Source organism: Akebia trifoliata, chromosome 14 (assembly GCF_017979445.1).
Source record: "Akebia trifoliata isolate Shusen 1 chromosome 14, ASM1797944v1, whole genome shotgun sequence".
Classification (NCBI taxonomy): domain Eukaryota; kingdom Viridiplantae; phylum Streptophyta; class Magnoliopsida; order Ranunculales; family Lardizabalaceae; genus Akebia; species Akebia trifoliata.
In genome coordinates this window covers 32945014-32968495 of record NC_141388.1, presented here as the reverse complement: position 1 = coordinate 32968495, position 23482 = coordinate 32945014, and the positions used below count along the sequence as shown (strand labels likewise).

Here is a 23482-nt window from a genome sequence, read left to right as displayed (position 1 = left end):
TCATCTTCTTTATCTCCATTGCAGCACCTACAGCAACAACCCAATATCTTTCTATCCATCCTTTTTTCTAGCACTACTTCTTTCCATAGAAAGCCGTAGAAACCCTTTTCTCCACAACAACAATCATAACAAAGAATCACAAGTCTTAAAAAATCAATCTATTTCTAACTCTGTTTTTTATTTTAACCGATTGAACATTTGAATCCAAATTATCCCTGTGGAACGAATTCGACTTGGCCAAAGTTTTAGTTCACATTTTAATCTCTGCATTTATTTAACAAGCTTTACAAACGATCACTTGGATTTGGAAGATCTCAACATTTCTCAAGAATGAATTTTTGAGGATAATTCTGAAAGGGTATTTGATGAGGTCATTATTGTACGGTAATCAATATTCAAAAACCAAAAAAAATATGTGCTCTCCAAATCTCGAAGGTGTAGTGAAGATTTATACTAGTGGTTTGTAATTGGTGGTTGGAGGGAACGTTGTCTTTGTGGTAGAGATCACTGTAGGAAGGACTTCTTACCAAAAAGAAGTTCTTGCTTATCCAAGAAACAAAGGCTTAACAAAGTTCCACCACATAGAGGTCTTCTCTTATGGATCCAACTCCAACCACAGTTCTATGATACTAAAATGGGTACATTAGTCCCGAAGAAATGATAATGGATTGTGATCACAATTATCAACATAATTGAATGTCAATCATTGAGATGTCCATGTGTTGTGCAATTTGTTAGGTACGTGGTTATTTACTTCTAAAGTCACCGGACATCCCAAGTTATCACAATATTGCTGAAATTACATTGGATCAAATTTATCACTTCCGGATTATAATAATAAATAAGGTTATGAGGGTTCAAATTGTAAGCCTTTTAAAAAAAAAAAAAAAAATACCTTTTTAGCTTTGTTGGATGATGGGTGGTTCTGGTTGACTTTGAGAAACATGATTCCCCCCCACCCCACCACCCACCCAAACACCCCTTCCCCTTTTACTAATATAAAATAAGTCATATATACTTTTGGTGTCGAACCACTTCTACTCCACCATGTCATTATAATAGTAAAGATTTGATAACTATAGTTTGTCCATGCCTATCAGTCATCCTCTATGAGGTTAAGGGATTGAATAAAAAAGATAATAAAGTTGGAGGGTATTCTTGAAAAGTAAAACATAAAATGGGTTAGATTTTATCCGAATTTTGAAGTTAGTGGGTTTGGATTGTAGGAGTAGATCCGAATGAAAAATGGGTTCATGTCCCTAGATCCGAATGATATATTGTTTTGAAAATTATATTTTTATGTTTTTTAAAATATCATTTTTCTACTACTTTAAAATACATGAATTCTTATATATAAAATAAAGAATTATAATGATAAAATCCGAATAAAAAAATGGATTTGAATCTATATAAAAAATTTGGACCCGAATATTGATAGGCCTAGATCTGACTTGAACCCAACCCATTTTAAGCACTATTGGAAAGAGATGTAAAAGAGAAAAGATAATAAAATTAAGAGGACATTCTTAAAAAAGAAAGAAAAATAGAAAAAATAATAAAATTCAAAATTGTTCTCGAGATTCATAACGAGATTAAGTCCCAATTCTTCTATATGTGAGGAATAAAGGGGTGGGTCCCATTATGTTTTATTAGTTTTTTTTTCCCCTTTTCTGAGATAGGCTTAGGTTGACAAACATAATCACACCCCACCCTTACTAACACATGCTAGAGAGTCGTGTTGGTCCAAATAACACTTCATAATGGCCTGCATTAAATATAAGAAAATAAATTCGATATTTTCTCCCAATCAAAAATTTTGAAAAGTGTTGGTCCAAATAACACTTCATAGTCGTGTTGGTCCAGATAACACTTCATATTGGGTTAAGTTTGAAATTCTCATTATAATATTAGTATCTAGTTGGATGGTAATAAACCAATTACCATCAAGATCATAATGTTAATTAATACCGAATTCAATAGTAATTGATTACCATGGAGTTCGATAGTATTAATGTTATGAACTCAATGGCAATTTAATTACCGTCAAATTCATAATATTTATTAATACCAAGATTGATGGTAATTTAATTACCGTGGAGTTGATAACAACAAATATGTTTAAGCTGGGTTCGATTCACTCCCATGGAATAGGTCCACAAAGACCCTAACTGTTGATCATGATCTGAATCAGCCAATCAAATCAAATAGGGAGCAACGGAGATTGAAAATTATTTCAATTGAGAAATGCTAATCTGACACCCTACAACACTGCCCCCATGAGATTAGACAGAATATTAAAGTTGAAGAGGTGTGATTTTGAATATGAAAAACCAAGGGTTGACCATCAGAGATTTTGATGAAAAGAATTAAGGGTTTTTTTTTTTAAATTATATTAAATATGAAAATAAGGTTCAGCTCATATAGGTCTGAACATATGAACATATACTTTTATGTGAGGTGGTCAGGCCGCTTGGCTAGGATTTTGAGGCCCAATTAGCACTAAGCTACTTTCATTATGACTCAACCCAATCCACTATTAGGATTAATTTAGAGGCCCAATTACGACATTTCTCAATCATAGTATAACACAATTCAGTTCCGACTAACCAGACGCATTCACTATATATCTATGAATGAAAGAAAATATTCTCTCTCGAATGCATGATTCACTATATATCTATGAATGAAAATATTATCTCTGGAATGCATGATTCCAGAGATTACAACTACATAACTTGAACTAGCTGTATCAATATATCAGCAACAACAACAACAACGAAAAACTTGAACTAGCTGAACCTTAAAACCAACATGGGCTAATGTTTATCAAATTGAAAAACGAGTTGATCATATTAAAGAAAATCATCAAAAATATAGTACCAACATCATCAATCAAATAAATTTGAATACTTGTGTTTGGTGGAGACAAAAACAAACAGGAAAGAACTTGCACTATGGTTTTCATCTTGAAAATGGTTCAGATCTTTAGCTCAAGAACTAATTCCAAAAAAACTAAGAAAGCTTCATCGCCAACTGCCGTAGAAAGAAGACCTAACAATCATAAGAACACAATAAGCAAGCTGAGTTATAATATATGTATATATCCATTTAGAGAGAAATGTACCCACTTGGATGTAAGACGTTATATCACACGTCACTCCTACTTACAGAACTCATCCAGTCTCATCCTTAACAGAAACTAGCAGCTCTTTCTTGTCATATACCAAAGAGGCGCTCTTTACTACTACAAGAAGCTTAAAATAAAAATTAAAAAAAAAAAAAAACATCGAAGAAGCAACTATCGACCAAGTTGAATATGACCTGCAGAAGTTGCAAACACATAAACCTTTGAAAATTTTCATATAAGAGAAAGGAGGAGGGAAAGCATTAAAGAAGAGAGAAAAAAACAGATGCAAGTGCTTATTTGCAAAAAAAACAAAAGAACATGTAACAAAGGCCAAAGAAATATACTGAACCTAACAAAGACTTTACCCACCACATACAAAAAGAGAGGAAAGAGGCTTCCTATGAAGAAATGAGACAAATTATTCTCAAACTACACAAATCGAAAACAAAATAGAATTAATTTTATGGTATAATGAAGAATAAGGGTGGGTATAGAGAAATTGAATTTGAGAGTTTTATGGGCTTTTGAGCGGTTAAGTTGAGGCCAGGACAAATTAATCTCAAAAGCTATATTTCCAGGTCATATAACTTTATTCTTTATTTTTATTTTCTGTGCATATTCTTTGTAGTGTAAGGGTGATTTTGTTAAAATGGCCCATGGCTTCTGAGTTGATAGCATCTACACATGGATGAAATCCAAACTAATTATCCATCTGGACTATTATCCAACGTTTTTCAGATGCATCACTATAATATCTAGTTTCCTTTATGCTGAAGAGACTTTTGGCTTTTAAGACAGTGGATTGCCTTGATTTACTATTTACATCTTATCCAGGCCTTGTTGATATTCAATTACATTGTCAAAAAGATGGAACTGAGGTCTACAAAGCGTGGGTATCCCTTAAAGTTCTTTTCTATGTTTGCTTCTTGATTAATATTTATCGTTTAGTTCACCCTAGTTAATTATTTATATGTTTGATTTTATTTTTATTTTTTTCCTTCAAAGTCATTGGATTTGAATATCTAATTCCTTCTTTGGATCGGGAATTCAAATGAGGAAAAAGGAATTTTTCTATAGGGGTTTTCTTATAGGGATTGAATTTAAGAGTTTGATGGGCTTTTGGCGGTTACGTTGAGGTGTATGGGTCTGAATTGATTGCTGGTGGAAGTATCCTATGGATTAAGAAGTGCCACTTGGCTAAGTGATAAGATGTGAGGAAATTTGTTCCCACTTAGCTAATGACCAAAAACTAGAGTGAAATAAATTAGCATTAACCTTTGTATGGTCTAACTAAGGTGTGAAAAAGGTAAGGGCCTAGGCGACTAAAGGCAAGCTCTCTGCCCCCCCACATAACATGATATTTTTTTTCTCTTCATTGGCTCCCTTCTTCTATCTGAGGTTAGCCATATAAGCCTAAAAACTAAAAACAAACACTTATTCAATTCCTTTTGAAAATCAGAACATCCTAAAAGTTAAAAAAAAAGTTATACTGATAAAAAAAATCATGATTTTGACAATTTTAATCTTTACCATTTAATTTTCAGGAGTTGAGGTACAAAAAAGTGTCTAGCTAAAAGACTAAAACCTATACAATAGATGAATCCATACTCATAAAAGCATGCCAAAAATGATGTTTTTTTTTTTTCAATAACATTATGTAAAATTATAATAAAATATAAAGCTACCAGGTATAAAATAATTTAAGGAAAAAAAAAGGCGCCTAGGCAAGACGACCGTCCCCATCGTCTAGGCAATTATGGAAATGTCTTCTTTGTCTACCAAAAAGACAAAATCTCGTGGCTAAGTTGATTAGTGAAGTGTTCAAGTAGACACCAGAATATGTATTCAATGAAGATCTTTACAAAGAAAAAATCTCTCTTACTCAAATTCACATACATTTAGTATTGTATATGACCTATCAAAAAAATTTATGTTGTATTTGCACATTGAAGATATCTAAGATGTCCATATTAAGTGTCCTAAAAACAATAGTAGAATTACAGTGGGAAACCATTCATGAGATTTTTAGTTTTCGATGGCGAAAGGATGTTGAATTTTGACAAGTAATTTTCTGCGGCTATTTTTCACAGCTCATTTTGGGGCCATCAAATTTGTTTTCCAACTATTTAATTGTCGACTGGATTTTTTGACGCCATTAAACATCAAATTTCCTAAAATTCGATAGTTTTGTGCCATGAAATTGTGTTGTTTTTCACTTAATGATATAATGTTTTCAAAACATTTTCTGCATACAATACATAAGAACTACAAATGAGAAGACAAGGTATAAATTGAATATCCAATATTGAAAAGCAAATGACATATCTATTTGAGTTATTTTTGTTGGGGTAAAAATATAGTATACCACCTTAGTTCTTTCCTCTATGAGGGAGAAACACAATGGAAGAATCTGCGGATATGGGCAAAAAAATGACAATGTTTGTTAGCCATGGAAAATGACTCATGGTAAAGACAAGATAGAATTTGACCAGATGTGCTCAGAATCTTTTTTCTTTTATGATCCAGGGGAAAGGGCTTTACTTTTCTTGTTGAAATGTTCAATTTTGTTGGCTTATTTTAACATTATGACAATAGTCACTATTTGTCTTCCCACTCACATCATGGGACATGAAGACTGAAAACTCTATTGAGTTTTGGGACCTAGGCCCATTGGGTAGCCTGACCAGATAATTATTAATATAATTTAATTATAAATTATTATACAAAAATAGTGTTCGAAATAAGGTCATCTCATAAATTGGTCTGAATAGTTGTAGGTGAGGTCGTCGAGCTTGCGCAAGGATGTAGAGGCCAATTCGCAGTTACTTTCCTCATGACTCAACCTAATCCATTAATCGGATTGTGGAACAAAAAAAATGAAAATATCCAGCAGTTATCGTCTAATGGTATTTAATAGGACTCCACAGTACAGTACAAATCAGTACCAAATAACCAAACACATTCACTCTCTAGAATTAATCTATTATACTGTACTTATATCTCATATGCATGATTCCTAAGATTACAATTTGCAACTACTAGCTGAACTTTAGAACCAACAAGAACTAATGCTTATCAAATGAGAACTGAGATGATCATAATAAAGAAAAAACATAAAAAATATGATACAATTATCATCATCATCATCATGTTTAAGGTTTTGAACTGATTTCACATTCTAGAATGGTAGGACTTCGGCATTTTTCTCGAAGTGCTTTGTCTCTTTTCATCAGCCACTCAGTCTATGGGCAGTATTGTATGGGTTCTTAGGCTTATCCTCTAGGTTTTAGAAAAACTGGACCTTTAGTTTGGCTTTATAGGCTTATTAGGCCTCAATTCTCGACCATTAAATGTGTTGGGATTGGGGTGAAGTCTACTTTATTTGACCTTGGACGCTTTAAAAAACCAATGATTCACATTAAGCCTTTGGTATCATGGGGCAAGTATAAAATAAATGTTCTAGAATCTTGAATATTGTAGAGATTACAGTTATATCTACATTTTGCAGTATCCTTGCTAAGTTGATAATCAATGGCACATTGTTCTATCCACTGTTCAAAACAAAGACCACTCCACTTGAGGGACAGATTTTGGGCTTTTTAAGACAGTGGACTGCCTTGATTTACCATTTACATCTTATCCAGGTCTTGTTGATATCCCACTTTATCAAAAAATAAAACTGAGGTCTACAAAGTTTGGGTATCATTGCTTAAGTTGTTACATCTTCCTCTTGATGTTACAAGGAGGCATCCCTTAAAGTTCTTTTCTGTGTTTGCTTCTTGATTAATATTTATTGTTTAGTTCAGTCTAGTTAATTATTTTTTGATTTGATTTTTAAAACCCTTTGATGGACGAAAACAAGTGACTGTATCCTATGGGTTATGGAGTTGGATTGGATTAAAGGCTGTGAAATTCAAGAAAACAGAGAACAATAGAAAATGTGAAGCATGCAACCAGAGAAGTCCTTGATTCTAATAATCTATTAAGTTAGACTTACTGATTTTAGAAAATTAAACTGTGCAACGAACTGTGTACATTTCTAACTAGTGTGAACATTAAGAAAACCAACCACTGTATGGTTACAAAACTAATAAACACAGACTAAACTTCTTTTGAAACAGCCAAAATGAAGTTTCCATGATTTTTTTTATTTTCATAAGTATAAATTATTATTCAGAAATCATTTGAGTATTTTCAAACATTTCGAAAAGATATTCTTTTGAGGATTTTTTGGTCCATTGGGATATCAATTGTACTTAGTTGTTATCTTTTCTTGTCTTTTTTCATTTTTGTTCTGTTTGGGGTGGGTCATCTCAACCGGCCTGCTTTGTTTCTTTCTTTCTCATCCATCAAAAAAAAAAAAAAAAAATCATGACCATAATTCTTTATTACTTACAGCAGGAATGTACAGCTTTATAAGTAGAATTATACTTATAAGGTTAACTCTCAGAGTGGTTTTGTACCTTGTACACAATTGCAAACCATGGGGGACCACATTACAGCATTTACAGCACTCAACTGGAATGAAGGGACCAACCCAAAGATGAAAGTTGTAGATGATGTGAAATGTTATTGGGGATAAGTGTGAAGGATCACCTTATATCAACCTCTACACTACAACAAATATGGCAATTAGGAACGGTTTATTACCGTTCCTAAGCTACTATGAAACGGCTTGCAGACCGTCTTTAATCGAGGCGTCGTTAATGAGGTTAAACGGCTGAAAGCCGTTCTATATTTCATGATTTGGAACGGTTCGAAACCGTTCCAGATATCAGAATTTGGAACGGCTTAAAACCCTTCCTAATCTGCGTCTTTATATAACAACACACAATAACCCAAAAAGATTTGAGACATCGGATTTTATAGAATTGATGTCCTACATCTGAGACTTTAGACATCGGTCATAAACCGATATCTTAAATTGTTATAAATTATTATTATTATTATTTTTTTTTGCTACTTGCCTGTTACCCACGGTTAAAATAGATCCAAATAGAGAACATCGAGGTTCTCTATCACATTAATTTATACACAAAAAGTGTTGCAATGAATCATAATTTACAAATCCAAAATTACAAATCATCGATAAACCATTCACAATCATTACACAAGCACAAGTGCTTACAAGGAAGCAATGCCATCACTCCCATCCCTCCCTATCTTCTTTAAGATCCCCACAATGTCCGCAACTACCAATAAAAGAATTCTTTCGTGTCACCACATTGCATACTCTCACGATGAGCTTCCGTACCTTCAAAAGAGTGTTTGAAACAAGTGCTCCTGATCAACCAAAAATGATGCAGATAGCTGTCTAATCAATTATTTCACTATCTATGGAACACAATAAATAGCTATTGTTTTACAAAAAATTATTGATGGAGGAATGTGATTCATGTCAATATAGTTGGGATAGAGGTGGTGATGATTCATGTCAATATTGTGCTATGTACCCACATTAATGTTCACCAAAACTGAAATATAGTGATAGCCACAACTAATGATGTGATGTGGATTGAAAATACAAACTAAAACAAAGTTCATAAATAGTCAAAACCTATGCAACCTTACCGAAGAATGTGTGGACTCCAGTGGCTATAACAATGGCCTCGATCATGGATTTGTCCACAGTAAGCTTGTTGAGGGTCAAAGTCCCAGTCTTGTCACTGCAAAGCACATCCATCCCAGCCATTTCTTCAATGGCAGTCATAAGCTTAGTGATGGCACCTTGTTCAGACATCTATGAGACCCAATAGCCATAGTAACAGACAACACAGTTGGCATAGCAATTGGAATCCCTCCAATAAGAAGCACCAAGAAGTTATCAATTCCCTCTTTGTACTTCCTGTGCTGTATGGATTTCACATGCTGATAATGTCTCCTGGTACCAAGATACAATTTGTTTTGTTAATGGCTAAGATACCTCTGCATATTTCTACTATTAACAATTGGTATCCAGTACCTGCAACATACAGACATCAAATGACCATTGGATTTTGTTTCTCGACAGGCCTTTTGTTACATGGCATCAAATTCTAAACCACAAATAGATTAAGAGTTTGGCCAGAGCAATCAAATGGTAAGGCATCTGAAGATTGTTGATATTAGGGGAGGATAAATAATGCCATTGTCAACACCACAACGTGAAAATGGAAACACAAAATAGGATGATTGTCATTCATAACCACTGTTAGCATATATAGATTCACTGGTGAGAACCACCACCAACTCACATCAGCGCGCCTAATTAAATTTAAAGAGAGAAAATAGGAGGTAATTCAGTCATTCCTCTGAAGAAAAAAAGTAGCAGGCCTCACGTAAGTGAACCCCTTGAAGTTGGTGTTGCTGGCAGTTGGGCTTGAGGCAGGAGAATCTAACAGTGACATGTTAGTAAATCATGGCTTATAAAAAGATGAGGTTATATAACTCATTTAAATTATTCTCTCAGAGAAGACCTAGGTCAAGGGAGCATGTCATCAGTTTGAAAACAAAATGGACATCTCTACTATGTGCTACAGCCTACAGGTACTAACCAAAAAACAAAAAAGATCCGCCACTCACAAAGAGATCTTCAAAATGCTTCAAGAAATAAGATTGAAACAAAACCACAACTTACTAGCTAGATCATAATTTCTAATAATAAAAAATTAAATAATAATAATAATAATTGTTGTTTGTAGTCCAAGTTTAACCAGTAGTAATCACTCTCACAAAAACAACATCAACAAATTCTACCTTTACATTAAATTTTTTGCTTTACCGATCTAATAAATGTTTTTCGATCCCAAGATGGAATCGTTGGAGAAGAACGCAGCAATAGAATTCGAAGCAGCAGAGAAGCTCATCTTAAAACAGGATTCCGTAGCATTGGTAGAAGCAAGAGAATGTACAATATTTGATAGCGATCAACAAGAAGGAGATCGATGCTTAAGTGCTGTCGATGAGATCCAACAATTGATGGAGTCTGTTATTGTATCCACTACTGATCCTAGGAAGATCAACAGTTCTGAATTACAGATCGCAATGGCTGGGGGGCTCCAAGATGAATTCTGTAAAATACTGATCACTCACACCAATCAAATTGAAACGGACGTGCTTATATATCCCAATTCTTCAACTCCCTCGAGTTCTGTAATTGAAAGTACTACTGATTTCAGAAATATTTCATTTGAAGATGAATTCCACAACATATAATTCACTCATACCAATTCAATTGAAAGTGTTAAACCACTCATACTGTTTTCATTTTTTATTTTTTTATTATAAGAAACTCTCATTACTAACCTCACTATTAATACTTTTGTATGTGAGAATGAGAAAAAAGATGAAGAAAAGCAATACCTGTTAGCACTTTAATACTCTTTGGATCATCCTTTTCCCTCCTCTTTTATCCTGGCTTGGGACCGGCAGTGTAAAATATTAATTTTACAATGGCTGAATTAAAAAGGGGTTAGTTGACACAAAAACATAGTCAGTTATTAGTTAAACAATATAACTAAAAAAGTAAAAGTACTTTGTTGATAAAGAACCTTGTAGTGAGAAGAAACATTACTAGTAGTAGTAAAACTTTAGAGGGGTTATCCAAATACAACTAGTAGTACCACTTAGTATCTAGACATATGCCAAAAGAAGGATAACCAGTATTGTACAGTAAAATAAAGGAAAATTTGAGGTATACTACGTGTATTCGGGATAACTCACCAGGGTTCACAGAAATTGCTGATATAAGAGGACCATAGGTTCCTTTAACAGGGATCCCAGTTGTTCCCTTCCCAGTCCAATATAAGCAAATCTCTAAAGTACTCGTCACAACCGCTTTAAATGTTTTTATGACTACCTTATTAGCACCGCCCGCTTCATCCTCAATATTGAAATCCTTCAGTACTAAATTTCCCTGCAATAAAATTAATCTAGTTAACTCTGACATTTAATTTATATGCTAATAATAAAAGCATATATTCGTAGTTCTGTTTTAGCATACCTGAATGTAAATGTCAAATATACATCTTCCAAGGCTACTATATGTTGTATCATTTGTAAACATTATCTCCGCAAAGTGAAGATTCACGGTATAGTTTCCCTTTAGTAGACAGAATCCATAATATGTGAGAGAGATGGGAGAAATGCGTGCTGTCGTGTATAATTGGTAGTTGTTCATCGTGAGTCTGAATATATTCGTTGTTGTGTAGGGGTCCACATCATTATCATTGTCCATGAAGTTTCCCGTGGTACTTAATGCCTAGTTATATCTACTTTGGATAAACTTTGAAGCACCAGCTGAGTCTATATCGTCATGGTATGTAGTATTTCCATTGATAGTAACTTCTCTTCCACCGCAGTTTATATGTAACGAATACCAGTCTGGAACCAAAAGTACTTATAGATTAATGCTCAGTGGTTATAAGCCTTATTACAAAGTTAGATTTTTCCCTTTCTTTCAGTTTTAATTTCTTTTCTATTTAGGAACTGGGAGGAAAATGTGCTTAAGGTGTTTTTAACGAATAAATTGTCAATCAATTGAGCGAGATGCTTAATAGGTGTTGGTTAGAAAAGGAAGAAATACTTAGTGGGTAACTTAAAATAACTACGTTACTAGCTTTGAAGTTCTCAAAAAGCATTTTAGAATTCTAAATTGAAACAATATATATATATATATTATGGCTACATAGAAATAGTTTTAATAATGAATATGATTAGAAGATCTTAATGCGAGCCCTCGAACGTATTCACTTTTACTACAAGCTGACTTGTGGATTAAAAGCTACAAGTTTTGAAAAAATTTAAGGAATTTTTTTTATTATCAAGAGAAGCTAATTTGCTTTTTTGATAGGAGAGAAAATACAGGAACCACTACACGTTAATAATATAAACAGATGACATTTATAATATAACTGAAGGAAAAATAGAAACTAATCTCCAAACAAATGTGAATCCCCAAAAAAAAAAAAAAAAAAAAAAAAAAAAACACAGCCTTACTTCATGGACAACGAAAGCTCCTCAAACATGGAACCACTCCACTTCTTGATCAATATAAAAGGTCCAAAGCATGTCAGCATTACGAGATTAGATTGCGCATGCTTATATATAACAAAGAAATGAACTGAAGATGATTTTCATAAACAGCTTTGATAATCTAAGAAATTTATTATGATGCAATGTCACAATAAAAAGATGTATTAGTGACTTACGAGTTATTCCCCAAAGAAGAACTTCCAAATAAGTTTCTAAAGAAAATAATCCAAAGTAAAAAATAAAAAACAAAAAAGTATCGAATTAGAAAGAAGATAATTAACCATATGAAGATAGAAACTATAAAGAAGCCAGAATTTAAAGGAGTATTCTTACACATTCCGCTGTTGACAACCAACTGCCCCCGAGTTTCCTACTGAGAAGTTGTTGTAGGAAAGATCACTGTATGCCAACATTGTAATACAAAAAGTCATCTTCTTGACTCAGCTAAGATTAAGTAATTTGAAGAGCAGTGTAGCATTCAATGGTGTGTACTGAAAAACATGCATGCATTCCTTATAATTAATAATAAAAGTAAAAAATTCAATAAGAATTTGGTTCATCCCACACGTACACTGCACATCATGGGCACCGTCCCTTTATTTTTTTATATATACTTATATGTAACTCTTGGGGGTCAGGCTATTTTATATAATGTGATTTTGACACTTAAAAGCATGATTTTAGTTCAGAATGATCAATTTGTAGAATCGTAACAAATGTAAGATCACAAGTGTTGTTTCCACCCAATTGAAAACTGCACATTACATGGGAAATTGCTCATGGAGAAACAGGGAAGCAATTTAAACCAGTGGATAATCTACTACACATTACATGGGAATTTGCTCATGGAAAAATAGGGAACCAAACCTATTGCATCATAGCTTGAACTAGCATCACATGGAAATTTCTAAACTGTTGCTGCACACAGAAGGAAACATATTATAGAAAATCAAGAATTTTTATGCATATATATTCAAGAAAATAGGAACTTTTTAAGTACCTGCCAGGTCCAGGCTTTTGACTTGCAAAAGTTACATTGGGATACAAAATCAAAAACCATCCTACTATACTATCGTCATAACTACCAAAGCAATATGTTGCTATACTATTGCTCATAATAGAAATTTATCAAAGAAATGAATGTAACCCATCATTTTCAAGTCCTGTTGCTATACTATTGTTTGGTTATCTCTTAAAGATAAAAAACAAAGATATAATGTGAATAACTTGGTCTGTAACGAGAGAAGGTGTTTAAACTAATAGAGATTAGTGTTACACACCAACAGAAAAATTGAAGTCTTCTCTGAAAATTTCAATGTTGAACTTGAAATCTCAATGAAAACAGAGAAATCAACAAGATCAATTTTGTGCTTAAGAGACAGATCCGAAATAAGATTTAGGGTTTTGTCAAGATCGATTTAGGATTTGAGAGACAAATCCGAAATTAGATTTAGGATTTTGTGAAGAATGAAATCAAAAAGATCGAGTTAGGGTTGTGTGAAGATTGAAGATGGAATGTCAAAATGGAAGATCAAACCTACTCGAGCTCTTATGGTTCTTCCATTTTTCGTTTCTGTGAAAATGAGAGCCCGAATGTGACGATCGAAGATGGAAGATGAAGAAGGGAGACTGCTCAGGCTCTTACGGTTCAGCCATCTTCTTCGTTCCTGTTAGAATGAGGATCCAAAGAATGTTTCTCTTTCGATGTTCATCTATTAAAACGGCTTTTAACATTGAGATGAGATCGAGTGGTTGAGGGATCAACTGAGAGAGTGACTGAGAGGTCGATCGAAGGAGCGACTGAGAGAGAGAGATGAGATTGAGTGGTTGAGGGATCGACCGTGAGAGAGAGAGTGAGAGAGAGAGACAGAGAGAGTGGCTCGTTGAGACGGAAAATGCGACATTTAAAACACGATTAAAACGGCTTTAATAGGTAAAACGGTTTAAACCCGTTTTTAATTTGAAACGGATAAAATCCGTTTTATAATTTGGTTCCAGATTCACTATTTTCTTGTAGTGCTATTTCACTTCAGTAAATCCTTCAAGGAAGATGCTTTCTTTGATTCCCAATCTTGGTTAGAATAAGATTGTTAAGATAAGTGTCAATGGATGTAAAATGACCTATATATATACCTCATTGGGATTTAAAATTTTCCCATCCCTTCTGTTTTGCTTGAGACATACACTATTTATTGTGAAACTTTCTTGATTGCTGTGGTCATCTCCTCTAAAATTGTGGTTTATGACTAGAAGGAATTGAGGATTACTATTTGTTTTATATATAATATATAATGTACTTTTATTTCTTTATAGCTAACAAACCACTTCTCTTTTGCTCTAATTGGCTCTCATACATATAAATTTCCATGAAAGCAGTGTTACCAAAAGTGCTCATCTAGGAAATCAGTGGTGTGATTTGAGGCCAAATCATCTCATTTTCTAGGTGCTCTATTAGGTGTTGAAATACAAAGGTGCCAAAAGGCAGGGTCCTAGATGACAAAAAGCGAGGCCTCTGCCCCTTGCATAACATGAAATTTTTTTTGTCTCTTTATTGGTTCACTTCTTTAAAGGTTAGCGATAAAAGCCTAAAAATTAAAAGCAAACTCTTATGCGATCCCCTTTGAAAATCAAAACAATCTAAAATCCTCTTTTTAGACACCATGGGCAGTCAAATTCCCTAAAATTTGATAGCTTTGTGCAGTCAAAATGTGCATTTTTTCACATAGTGACATTAATATTTTAAAAACATTTTCTGTCTACAATACATAATAACTAAAAATAAGAAGATCAAAGTATAAATTGAATGTTAGATATTAAAAGCAAATGACACGTCTAGTAGAGTAATTGTTGTTCAACTTTTCTAGGTAAAATGTTACTAGCAGGGCTATTTTAACATGACGAATCACTAATTGGTTAATAATCGAGCTTGCACTAGGATTTAAAGGCCCAGTTAGCACTATCTACTTTCCTTATAACTCAACCTAATCGATTAATCGGATTGTGGAACAACAACAAAAATTCAAAATATTCAGCAGTCATCTTTCTAATGGTATTTCTCAACCACAGTACAATACAATACAATTAAGTACCAAATAACTAAACACACCCACTCTCTAATAAGAATGAAAATCTATTATATTTTATTTATATTTCATATGCATGATTCCCAAGATTACAACTACTTATAGCTCGAACTAGCTGAAGCTTAGAACCAACATGGAATAATGCTTATCAATTGAGAACTGAGATGATCATAATAAAGAAAAACATAAAAAATCTGATATAATATCATCAGTATGATAAGTTTGGGTGCTATAGTTTGGTGGAGACAAAACAACAGAAAATAACTTACAGTTTGCTTTCATCTGATCAATAGTCCAGATCTTTAGCTCAAGAACTAATTCCAAAACAAACAAACAAAATTGAGAAAGCTTCATTGCCAAGTGTCGTAGAAAGAAGACCTAACAATCATAAGAGCACAATAAGCAAGCTGAATTATAATATATGTATACATATTCATTAAGATAGAATATACTCACTTGGATGTAAGGCGCATCATGTCACTCCTACTTTCAAAACTCATCCAGTCTACTTGAGATTAACTTTTTTTTTTTTAACAGATACTAACAGCCCTATTGTTAGATACCAAAGAGGTGCTCTTTACTACAAAGAAAAAAAGAAGCAAAAAAGAGCAGTTGAAGATGACCTGCAGAAGTTGCAAACACATAAACTTTAGGATATTTCATATAAGAAAAAGAAAGAAGGAAAGCAAAGGTAATGATTAGTCACAGAACAAAAAAATAGAAATAAAAATATGCAAGTTCTTATTTGCAAAAGAGAACAAAGGGCTTACCCACCACATAGAAAAAGGGAAGAAACAGAACAAACTAGTTTCAATCTACACAGTTAAACAACAAACATAGAATTAATATAATGATATAAAAACCTGTCTTCTTTTTTCCATTGTAAACATATAATAAGATTATTAAAAGAATATTCATGTGAAGATTCCAATGTTTTCTTTACCAGTCAAAACAAAAAAGAAGAACTTGACTCCATTACATTACATGCACCGAAGTGGAGATCATATTTATGATTGTTCTGATACAGACTCCTCAGAGGCCACCTGCACACCCACTTTAATGTGTAAGGATTAGCATTTGGTACTCAACTTTAGAGGGGGGCAAAGGAGTATACCTCATATTGTGTTTGTTTTGATACGGACTCCTCCGACGATGTTGAAGATGAGGGTTCAGAACTCACATCAGAGTCTACCTGCATATGAAAGTTCACCATCTTCAGCATTATTAACGCGTAAGTAGTTGCATTTGGTACTCTACTTAAGAAGAGAGGGGGGGGGGGGGGGGGGGGGAGCAAAGGAGTATACCTCGTATAGTGTTTGTAGGCGAGGCTTGAGGGTTTGGTCTTCCAATTCCAGCCCCTCAAACCAATCTCCACTTCCAAAAAACACTTTTAGGTTGGTAGTGCTCTCCGGACCTATAGGAAGCCTCTTCAAATTCGGACACTTAACTACATGTAGATATTCCAATGAAGGCCAATCGGAAAGTGTGCTCGATCTATAAAAACTAGAGAGCTTTGGTAGTCGATCTAGTTCTAGTTTCTTCAATTGAGGGAGAACTTGTTCTCCTTCTTCCATTGTTTCTTCCACCGCTCCTTCTTCTGATTTTACTATTTCCACCATCCCATAGCAAGAATAAACCGAAAGATGTTCTAATTTTTCAAGTCTTTCTACCATGGTTTTTGAGAAAAGATATGTCAATCCATGACAATCGGACACGTTTACCTTTTTCAGCTCCTCAAAGCTTCCACGTGGGACAACCCCCTTCCATATAATTGAGAGCATCTCCAAATTGTCTAACTGGAGACAACTTAATGCTGGAATCGCAGAATCCTCTTCGTCAAGCTCTTCTGAGTTAAAAACCTCATTCAAGTTGTCACAACTTCGTAGGGACAATTCTTCAAGACTTAGTACAATTTTCAGCAAATCACTTGATAAAGCAGTGACTAATTTTGGGCACCTACCTATAATTAGGCATTTCACTTTTTTAAGAAAATCACTTGAAAGTGGTCCACTGTAAAAGGATTCCAACTTTTCCATTCCATGAAGAGACAACCTCTCCAAAGCAGCAAATGTTATATAACCTTCCACCATAAGCACAAGATACTTCATTTCGACACAGTTTAAAATAGAAAGTTCTATCAAATTGTTAAATCCTCCCCAATCAAGTTCTTCAATAGTCTCAAAGCCTGTGCAATCACATAAATCAAGAAATAATGCTCTCCTCAGTAGAACCCTGACCCAATCTGAAATTGGCCCTAATGCGCCGGTGAGATTCACATGCATCCACATTTCATAACAATCAGAAATGTCAATGTTACCAACATTTATATTGAAATTCTGCAAATTTCCACGAAAGAAAATGTCATTGGACACACAGCAAGCATCGTCTATGAATAATTGTAGACTAATCAAGTATTGTAACGAAGCCAACTCAGATAGTGTAGCCTCGGTTCCATCATGTACGTCTTCCATCTCCCATCCTCCAAAACTCTTAAACATGTTCAACTCTTCTAGGAAGGTCAATCTAGGAAATATGTTCCTTGGGATGCTTTCAAGATCTAAGGTGTACGAAAGGTTTAGTGATTTGAGATTGGTTAACTCCCCAAATCCTTCGGGCAACATTCGTATCTCAGTCCCACTTAGATCAAGCAATACGAGTTTCGTCAATCCCCCAACTATAGATACATCCTGCAAAGGATTCCCCTCTAGACAAAGGGTGCGAAGATTGACGAGGCCCGAGATTGAAGTTGGTAGTGAGGAAATACCAGTCTTACCTAGATTTAGAGCGACAAGAGATGTCATCCTTCCGAAAAAACTGTTGGGAATCATAGACAGAGGTGGATTATGGTATAGTGACAAGGCCAAGAGCTGAGGGCATTCAGGTTGATCGGGGAGCTTACTGATTTGGTTCACCATTAACGATATCCGTTTGCATCCACTTAAACTATTTCTATCAGGCCACTGTGTCAGTCCCATAGCTGCTCTTACAAAAAACCCATGGGTTACATTTGAAGCAATGCGGAGGGCTACATCACGAACAACGTCGTGCATTAAATCATTTCCAGACGTAAGTTCTAACAGCAAGCAAGAATCTACCAGATTGCCGAGCAGTCCTTTCAACTTCTCCGTTTCTTCTTCCAAGATGAAATTATCTCGATGCATCGACTCCTCAGCCATCATATAAAACAACAACTGAGCCACTGTCAACTCCCAATCTTCCGGGAAAAAACAGCAGAATAAGAAGCAATGCTTGAGCTGCTCATTTTTCAAGTGGTCATAGCTGAACATGATCGAAGTGAAGACAGGAGAGTCAGTGCCATAGTAGATGGAACGTTCAAGTTGATAAGCTGCTGACTGCCACACAGATTGGTGCCTGCCTCGTAATGCCCTTCCAAGACTGGAAATTGCTAGGGGCAAGCCTCCACATTGCTTAACAACCCTCCTCGCCAAATTGTTCAAAACATGAGAGTCCCCAAAATCACCTACCTGTTGTTGAAATAGATCCAGTGAATCCTGTTCCGAGAGAACATCAACTCTTATGATCTTTTGGGTTTTCATTTCGGTGCAAAGGTCATATCTTCTTGTTGTGAATATTACTTTTAGAGACTTCTGGTTACCTTTAAAATCCATTAAGAAATCATCCTTCAAATTCAGCTTCTCCCATACATCATCAAAGATTACTAGGATCCGGTTTTGGCCCAACCTCAGCTTTAACTGGTTTGCTCTAACATTTGTTGTTGAAGCGGTGTCGGTTGGTTTGAAATCCGGGATTCCCAGTTTCGTAGCAAAATCATCTTGAACCCAAGACAAGTCTGGGCATTGGGAGACGATGGTCATTACAACCTGATCGAAGAGCTGATGATCCTTTTCCATAACTACATTTGCCAGCTCTTTCATCAAAGTCGTTTTGCCAGTCCCTCCCATACCATATACCCCGATTGTGTTGACCATCTCATCCATGATTGCATTAATGATTTCCTTGGTAATTGAATCTCTAGATGAAAAAGCCACAAAATGTCCAGAGGATACAAAGCTTGGAGGAGGCTTTGACCCTGAAGCGCAGGTGTCACTAAAGCTTTGACCCTCAGACAGAAATTGATCCACGACTTGGATCATCTCTATTGCTTCTTTACCCAGATGATGACGAGCCAAATAACGCCAACGACTATTAGTGATCTCTTCGGCTTTATCAATCAATTTCTTTGCCTCGTCTTGAACCGAGATCACCTCATCTAGCCACCATTGAGCTAGTGGTTTGGTTAAATATCCATTCCTACGGCCCATTTGGACCAAATGTTCTACTCCCTCTCTCATACTTGTTAAAAAACTCAATTTTTCTTTAAGGATTTCAACATTTTTCTCGCATAAGATCAAGAACCCTATGTGAGAAAGAATAGAACAATTAATAGTTTCAGCACAACGATGAGCCATCAAGGCTGAGTGTTCTTTTTCAGTTATTGAGACAACAGAACAACAAAGAAAATATTAGTATACAAACAAACATGCAGAAAGAAAGAAGAAGAATAAGAAGATGAAGGCTTACTAGGCAGAAAGGGTGTTGTAGTCTTGTTGCTCGTTGTTGAAGAAAAGACAGAGAGAGAGAGAGAGACGTCTATACGAAAGAGAGGACGTTAAAGGAATAACACACAAAATTAGAGACAGATATCTTTTCTTTCCTTTTGTGTTAATAAATTAAATTACATACATCAACCGAATAGAAGTTTTCTAAGTTTAGTTTACTCCTTTTTATTCTAATACTTTATCCTCATCATCTACACCAAGGAAATTATATTCTTTCCTTTTGAATCGAGAGGTGTTATTATATTCTTTCCTTTGGATTTATAATATAATGCATTAATTTATCTTCTTTAAAAAAAAAAATATATAATAGTAAATTGTGGCCTTATAAACAGAACGATAATTTTTTTGCACACGACACTTAATAGCAACTCTTAACATGGAAGATGGAGAAAATTCTCTCCTATCCACAACAAGAAAAAAAGGCTATATTCAACCCCCAAGACCTTCAAATTTCATAAAATTCGACGGAACAAAGTGTCAAAATTTTCAAGTGACATCAAGAGAGTCGATTGAGTATACCATGTGGAGGAGTCATTTTATCATTACTCTTTATTTTAAAACCATAGGTGCTTTTACTAGTTGAAGCAGATTTTTTATAAAATCCAAGAGTTCTTTATTATATTTTGATTTGAATAAATTGGATTGATCAATAAAAAGAATCCAGTCGGGCCCAATCAAACTGTCAATCCGGTCTGTTTTTTAAAACACTGAAGAAACATGCTTAATAAACAGCATATATTTCCACACTAACTTTTATTAAGGCCACTCCAAGAGATGTTATCTTTTTGTTGGAAATTTACTATGAATTGGGGTGGCGTTAGCAAAATTTGGTGTGGCAATAGAATTTCTCTAAAAATAAAAAGAAAGAAAGAAATAAGACTTATTCGGCAAATAGGGTGTTGTGAAAAAATAGGACGTTTGGTTTGAGAATGGAGAGAATGGTACACCAAATCTGAAATAGAAAGAAAAAAATTCGTACATTTAAAAAGAATTCATGATTTCATAAGATTCTAGGACCTCAATATAAGACAAAAAATCTATATATATCAAGCAATAATACAAATTATTATCTGTTTTTTATTTCCATCAGAAAATACGAGAAATATGAAAAAAATGAAAAAGAAAAATCTGAAGCAATAATATAAAATGCAAGATACTAATTGGACTAAAGGAAAGGAACCTCTATTGGAAAATCGAGTTGAAGAAGTGCTTGAAGGAGAGAAGGGCCAACACTATTGATCAGGTTGAGAATAATAAAAAGAAAGACGTGAGCAGAGGAGATGGAGAAATAGAAGAATAGAAATTTTTTCTGAATTATTTTTGGATGGCTTAGGAAGGAATGATCAAAATCTTTATATGATATAGCCTTCATACTTTCATCTTTGGCCTAAGAGGCTAATTTTAGAATTATCTCCCCTTTCTAGGAAAGTCCAGCTAACCTCTCTCTCTTTTTTAAAAAAAAAAAAAAAAAAATAGTAACTTATTAAGATTTCAAATCTTACTTTTAAGTAATTAAGGAAAGCGTTTCTCAACCGTGTATATTTGGATCATAACTTTGGGAAACTTTTTAAAATTTCCTTCCATCGTAAGTCACGCATTGAGATGTGTGAAGAGGATTTCAATGGATTCTGAATGTTTTCTGACTCTCTATAGAATTGAAATTTGCCGTTAAAAGGAAAAAATTGTGCTAAACCAATGGCATGATGCCATGTTAAAATTCAACACCAGCCCAAATTGGGAAAAGCCCACATTTATTGTCCAAGCCCAATAGTTATTTATAGCCCAATTTCTAGAATCTTCCTAGAGAAAACTCTAGATGTCTTTAGATAAGAGAAAAATATAAGATTCTAGAATTATAGATATTTTGGTAGAAAACTCTAGACTAATAGATATTTTTAGAAAGTTCTAGATGACAAAATTGTAACCACTAGATTAAGAATGTGTTGGCACAATCCTAACCATTAGTTAAGGAGGTGCCACTAGTATAAATAGGGGTGAGTCCTCTCATTTTGTAATCAAGTAGTTAGAAACAAGTTGTGAGAAATAAGTTGTGAGTAAGAAGTCTTGAGAGGTTGTAAAAAGTGTGAGTGTTTGTAAAAGTGTGTTTTTCTTAATAGAGTGTTATTTTCTTCTTCAACTTGTGAGTGATATCTTTATTGAGGGTATAGTACAAGTCAATTGTTTACTTGTTTATATCCAATATTTGTGCATTTAGAGTCAAGTACTCTAGATTTTTCCTCAACAATTGGTATCAGAGCGAGGTTGCCAAGGATCGTTTTTGGTGGAGCTATCTTGAATCGTGAGGAGTTTACTACTCTACAAGATCGTTAGTCAAGTTTGTCCTGTTTAGTCGAAACTCTGTCGGCACGATGGGTGACCTTCAAGTAGTTGGAGGAATCAAGAAGCTCAACAATCAAAATTACAACACGTGGGCAACATGCATGGAGTCTTACCTACAAGGTCAAGACCTTTGGGAGATTGTCGGTGGTAGTGAAGTTACACAACCGACAACAGAAGATGCCAATGGCATCTTGAGAAAATGGAAGATTAAAGCAGGCAAGGCGATGTTTGCTTTAAAGACCACAATTGAAGAAGAAATGTTAGAGCACATTCGAGATGCCAAAGCACCGAAAGAAGCATGGGATACCTTCGCTACACTCTTTTCAAAGAAGAACGATATAAAGTTACAACTTCTCGAGAACGAGCTGCTATCAATGGCGCAACGTGATATGACGATCGCCCAATACTTTCATAAGGTGAAGTCAATATGCCGTGAAATTTCAGAGTTAGATCCGAATGCTGCTATTGGAGAAACCAGGATAAAAAGAATAATTATCCATGGTTTGCGACCCGAATACCGAGGCTTTATTACTGCAGTACAAGGATGGCCGACACAACCATCACTTGTTGAGTTCGAAAATTTGCTTGTTGGTCAAGAAGCTTTGGCTAAGCAAATGGGAGGAGTCTCGTTGAAGGATAAGGAAGAAGCACTTTACACAAGCAAAAGTAAAGGTAGCTTCAAGCAGTACGTCAGAGGTGGATCTAAAACGAATGGTGACAAGATAAGAGGTCATCAAAGAGAGGGAGGCTCTCGTCCAGGGGGAGCTTCAAAGAATCACGGTAATAGTAGAAGGTTCGAAGGCGATTGCTACAACTGCGGGAAGAAGGGCCACATGGCGAAAGACTGCTGGTCTAAGAAAAAGCATGCTGAAAGTAATGCTGCTACTTCCAGTTCTAAAGAGAAAATTGAAGATGAATGGGATGCTGAAGCATCGTTTGTAAAGGAAGAAGAAGAAGTAGCTCTTACAGCTACATCTGAACGGATTGACTACGAGAATGACTGGATCGTAGACTCGGGGTGCTCAAATCACATGACAGGTGATAGACAGAAGTTGCAAAACTTGTCTGAGTACAAGGGAAGTCGTGTGGTGGTGACAGCTGACAACTCAAGGTTACCGATAGCTCACATCGGTAAGACGATAGTCACACCTCGTTATAGTTCTAACCAGGTGCCACTTCAAGATGTCTACCATGTTCCAGGAATGAAGAAAAATTTGTTATCCGTAGCTCAATTAACATCATCAGGCTACTATGTCTTGTTCGGTCCCCAAGATGTGAAGGTATATCGTGACATCAAAATCTCAGAAAAGCCAACGATGGAGGGACGACGATTGGAGTCA

The 23482-nt window shown here is 34.9% G+C and overlaps 3 protein-coding genes across 10 annotated transcripts; all 3 read right to left on the bottom strand.

Moving 5' to 3' along the window:
- Window positions 1-2535: 2535 nt before the first annotated feature.
- On the bottom strand, window positions 2536-20531 carry LOC147386830 (putative disease resistance protein At4g27220). 7 transcript variants are annotated; one of them, XM_086422757.1, is made up of 7 exons: window positions 16527-19748; window positions 16337-16414; window positions 16166-16265; window positions 15997-16037; window positions 15679-15845; window positions 15492-15600; window positions 2536-3321 (listed from the first exon to the last, which is right to left on the bottom strand). In XM_086422757.1, the coding sequence occupies exons 1-3, from the start codon at window positions 19650-19652 to the stop codon at window positions 16230-16232; spliced, it is 3240 nt and encodes a 1079-aa protein (XP_086278883.1). In that variant the 5' UTR covers window positions 19653-19748; the 3' UTR covers window positions 2536-3321; window positions 15492-15600; window positions 15679-15845; window positions 15997-16037; window positions 16166-16229. The 7 variants fall into 7 exon arrangements, with proteins under 7 accessions (XP_086278883.1, XP_086278886.1, XP_086278884.1 ...); XM_086422760.1 differs by having other exon boundaries at window positions 2536-3244; window positions 15492-15536; XM_086422758.1 differs by having other exon boundaries at window positions 2537-3244.
- Window positions 8131-9002, bottom strand: LOC147386832 (ATPase 5, plasma membrane-type-like). Its single transcript, XM_086423814.1, has 2 exons — window positions 8699-9002; window positions 8131-8410 (listed from the first exon to the last, which is right to left on the bottom strand). The coding sequence occupies exons 1-2, from the start codon at window positions 8865-8867 to the stop codon at window positions 8271-8273; spliced, it is 309 nt and encodes a 102-aa protein (XP_086279940.1). The 5' UTR covers window positions 8868-9002; the 3' UTR covers window positions 8131-8270.
- LOC147386831 (putative LRR receptor-like serine/threonine-protein kinase At1g07650) lies at window positions 9088-14021 on the bottom strand. 2 transcript variants are annotated; one of them, XM_086424033.1, is made up of 8 exons: window positions 13681-14020; window positions 13007-13057; window positions 12473-12538; window positions 12104-12351; window positions 11109-11488; window positions 10829-11021; window positions 10469-10561; window positions 9088-10256 (listed from the first exon to the last, which is right to left on the bottom strand). In XM_086424033.1, exons 5-7 carry the CDS (start codon window positions 11340-11342, stop codon window positions 10515-10517), a joined length of 474 nt encoding a protein of 157 aa, XP_086280159.1. In that variant the 5' UTR covers window positions 11343-11488; window positions 12104-12351; window positions 12473-12538; window positions 13007-13057; window positions 13681-14020; the 3' UTR covers window positions 9088-10256; window positions 10469-10514. The 2 variants fall into 2 exon arrangements, 1 of the variants encoding a protein (XP_086280159.1); XR_015172220.1 differs by lacking the exon at window positions 13007-13057 and having other exon boundaries at window positions 13681-14021.
- Window positions 20532-23482: the final 2951 nt, after the last annotated feature.

Bases quoted from the DNA above. Each gene is read 5' to 3' on its own strand.
- LOC147386832 (XM_086423814.1), bottom strand. From the start codon at position 8,867: ATGTCTGAACAAGGTGCCATCACTAAGCTTATGACTGCCATTGAAGAA. The intron at 8,411-8,698 runs GTAAGGTTGCAT...TTGGTTGATCAG, and splicing joins TGGAGTCCACACATTCTTCG to GAGCACTTGTTTCAAACACT.
- LOC147386831 (XM_086424033.1), bottom strand. From the start codon at position 11,342: ATGGACAATGATAATGATGTGGACCCCTACACAACAACGAATATATTC. The intron at 11,022-11,108 runs GTATGCTAAAAC...ATTTTATTGCAG, and splicing joins TATTTGACATTTACATTCAG to GGAAATTTAGTACTGAAGGA. The intron at 10,562-10,828 runs GTGAGTTATCCC...TTTTTAATTCAG, and splicing joins AGCAATTTCTGTGAACCCTG to CCATTGTAAAATTAATATTT.
- LOC147386830 (XM_086422755.1), bottom strand. From the start codon at position 19,652: ATGGCTCATCGTTGTGCTGAAACTATTAATTGTTCTATTCTTTCTCAC. The intron at 16,415-16,526 runs GTATACTCCTTT...TTTCATATGCAG, and splicing joins GCCTACAAACACTATACGAG to GTAGACTCTGATGTGAGTTC. The intron at 16,266-16,336 runs GTATACTCCTTT...GTGGGTGTGCAG, and splicing joins CAAAACAAACACAATATGAG to GTGGCCTCTGAGGAGTCTGT.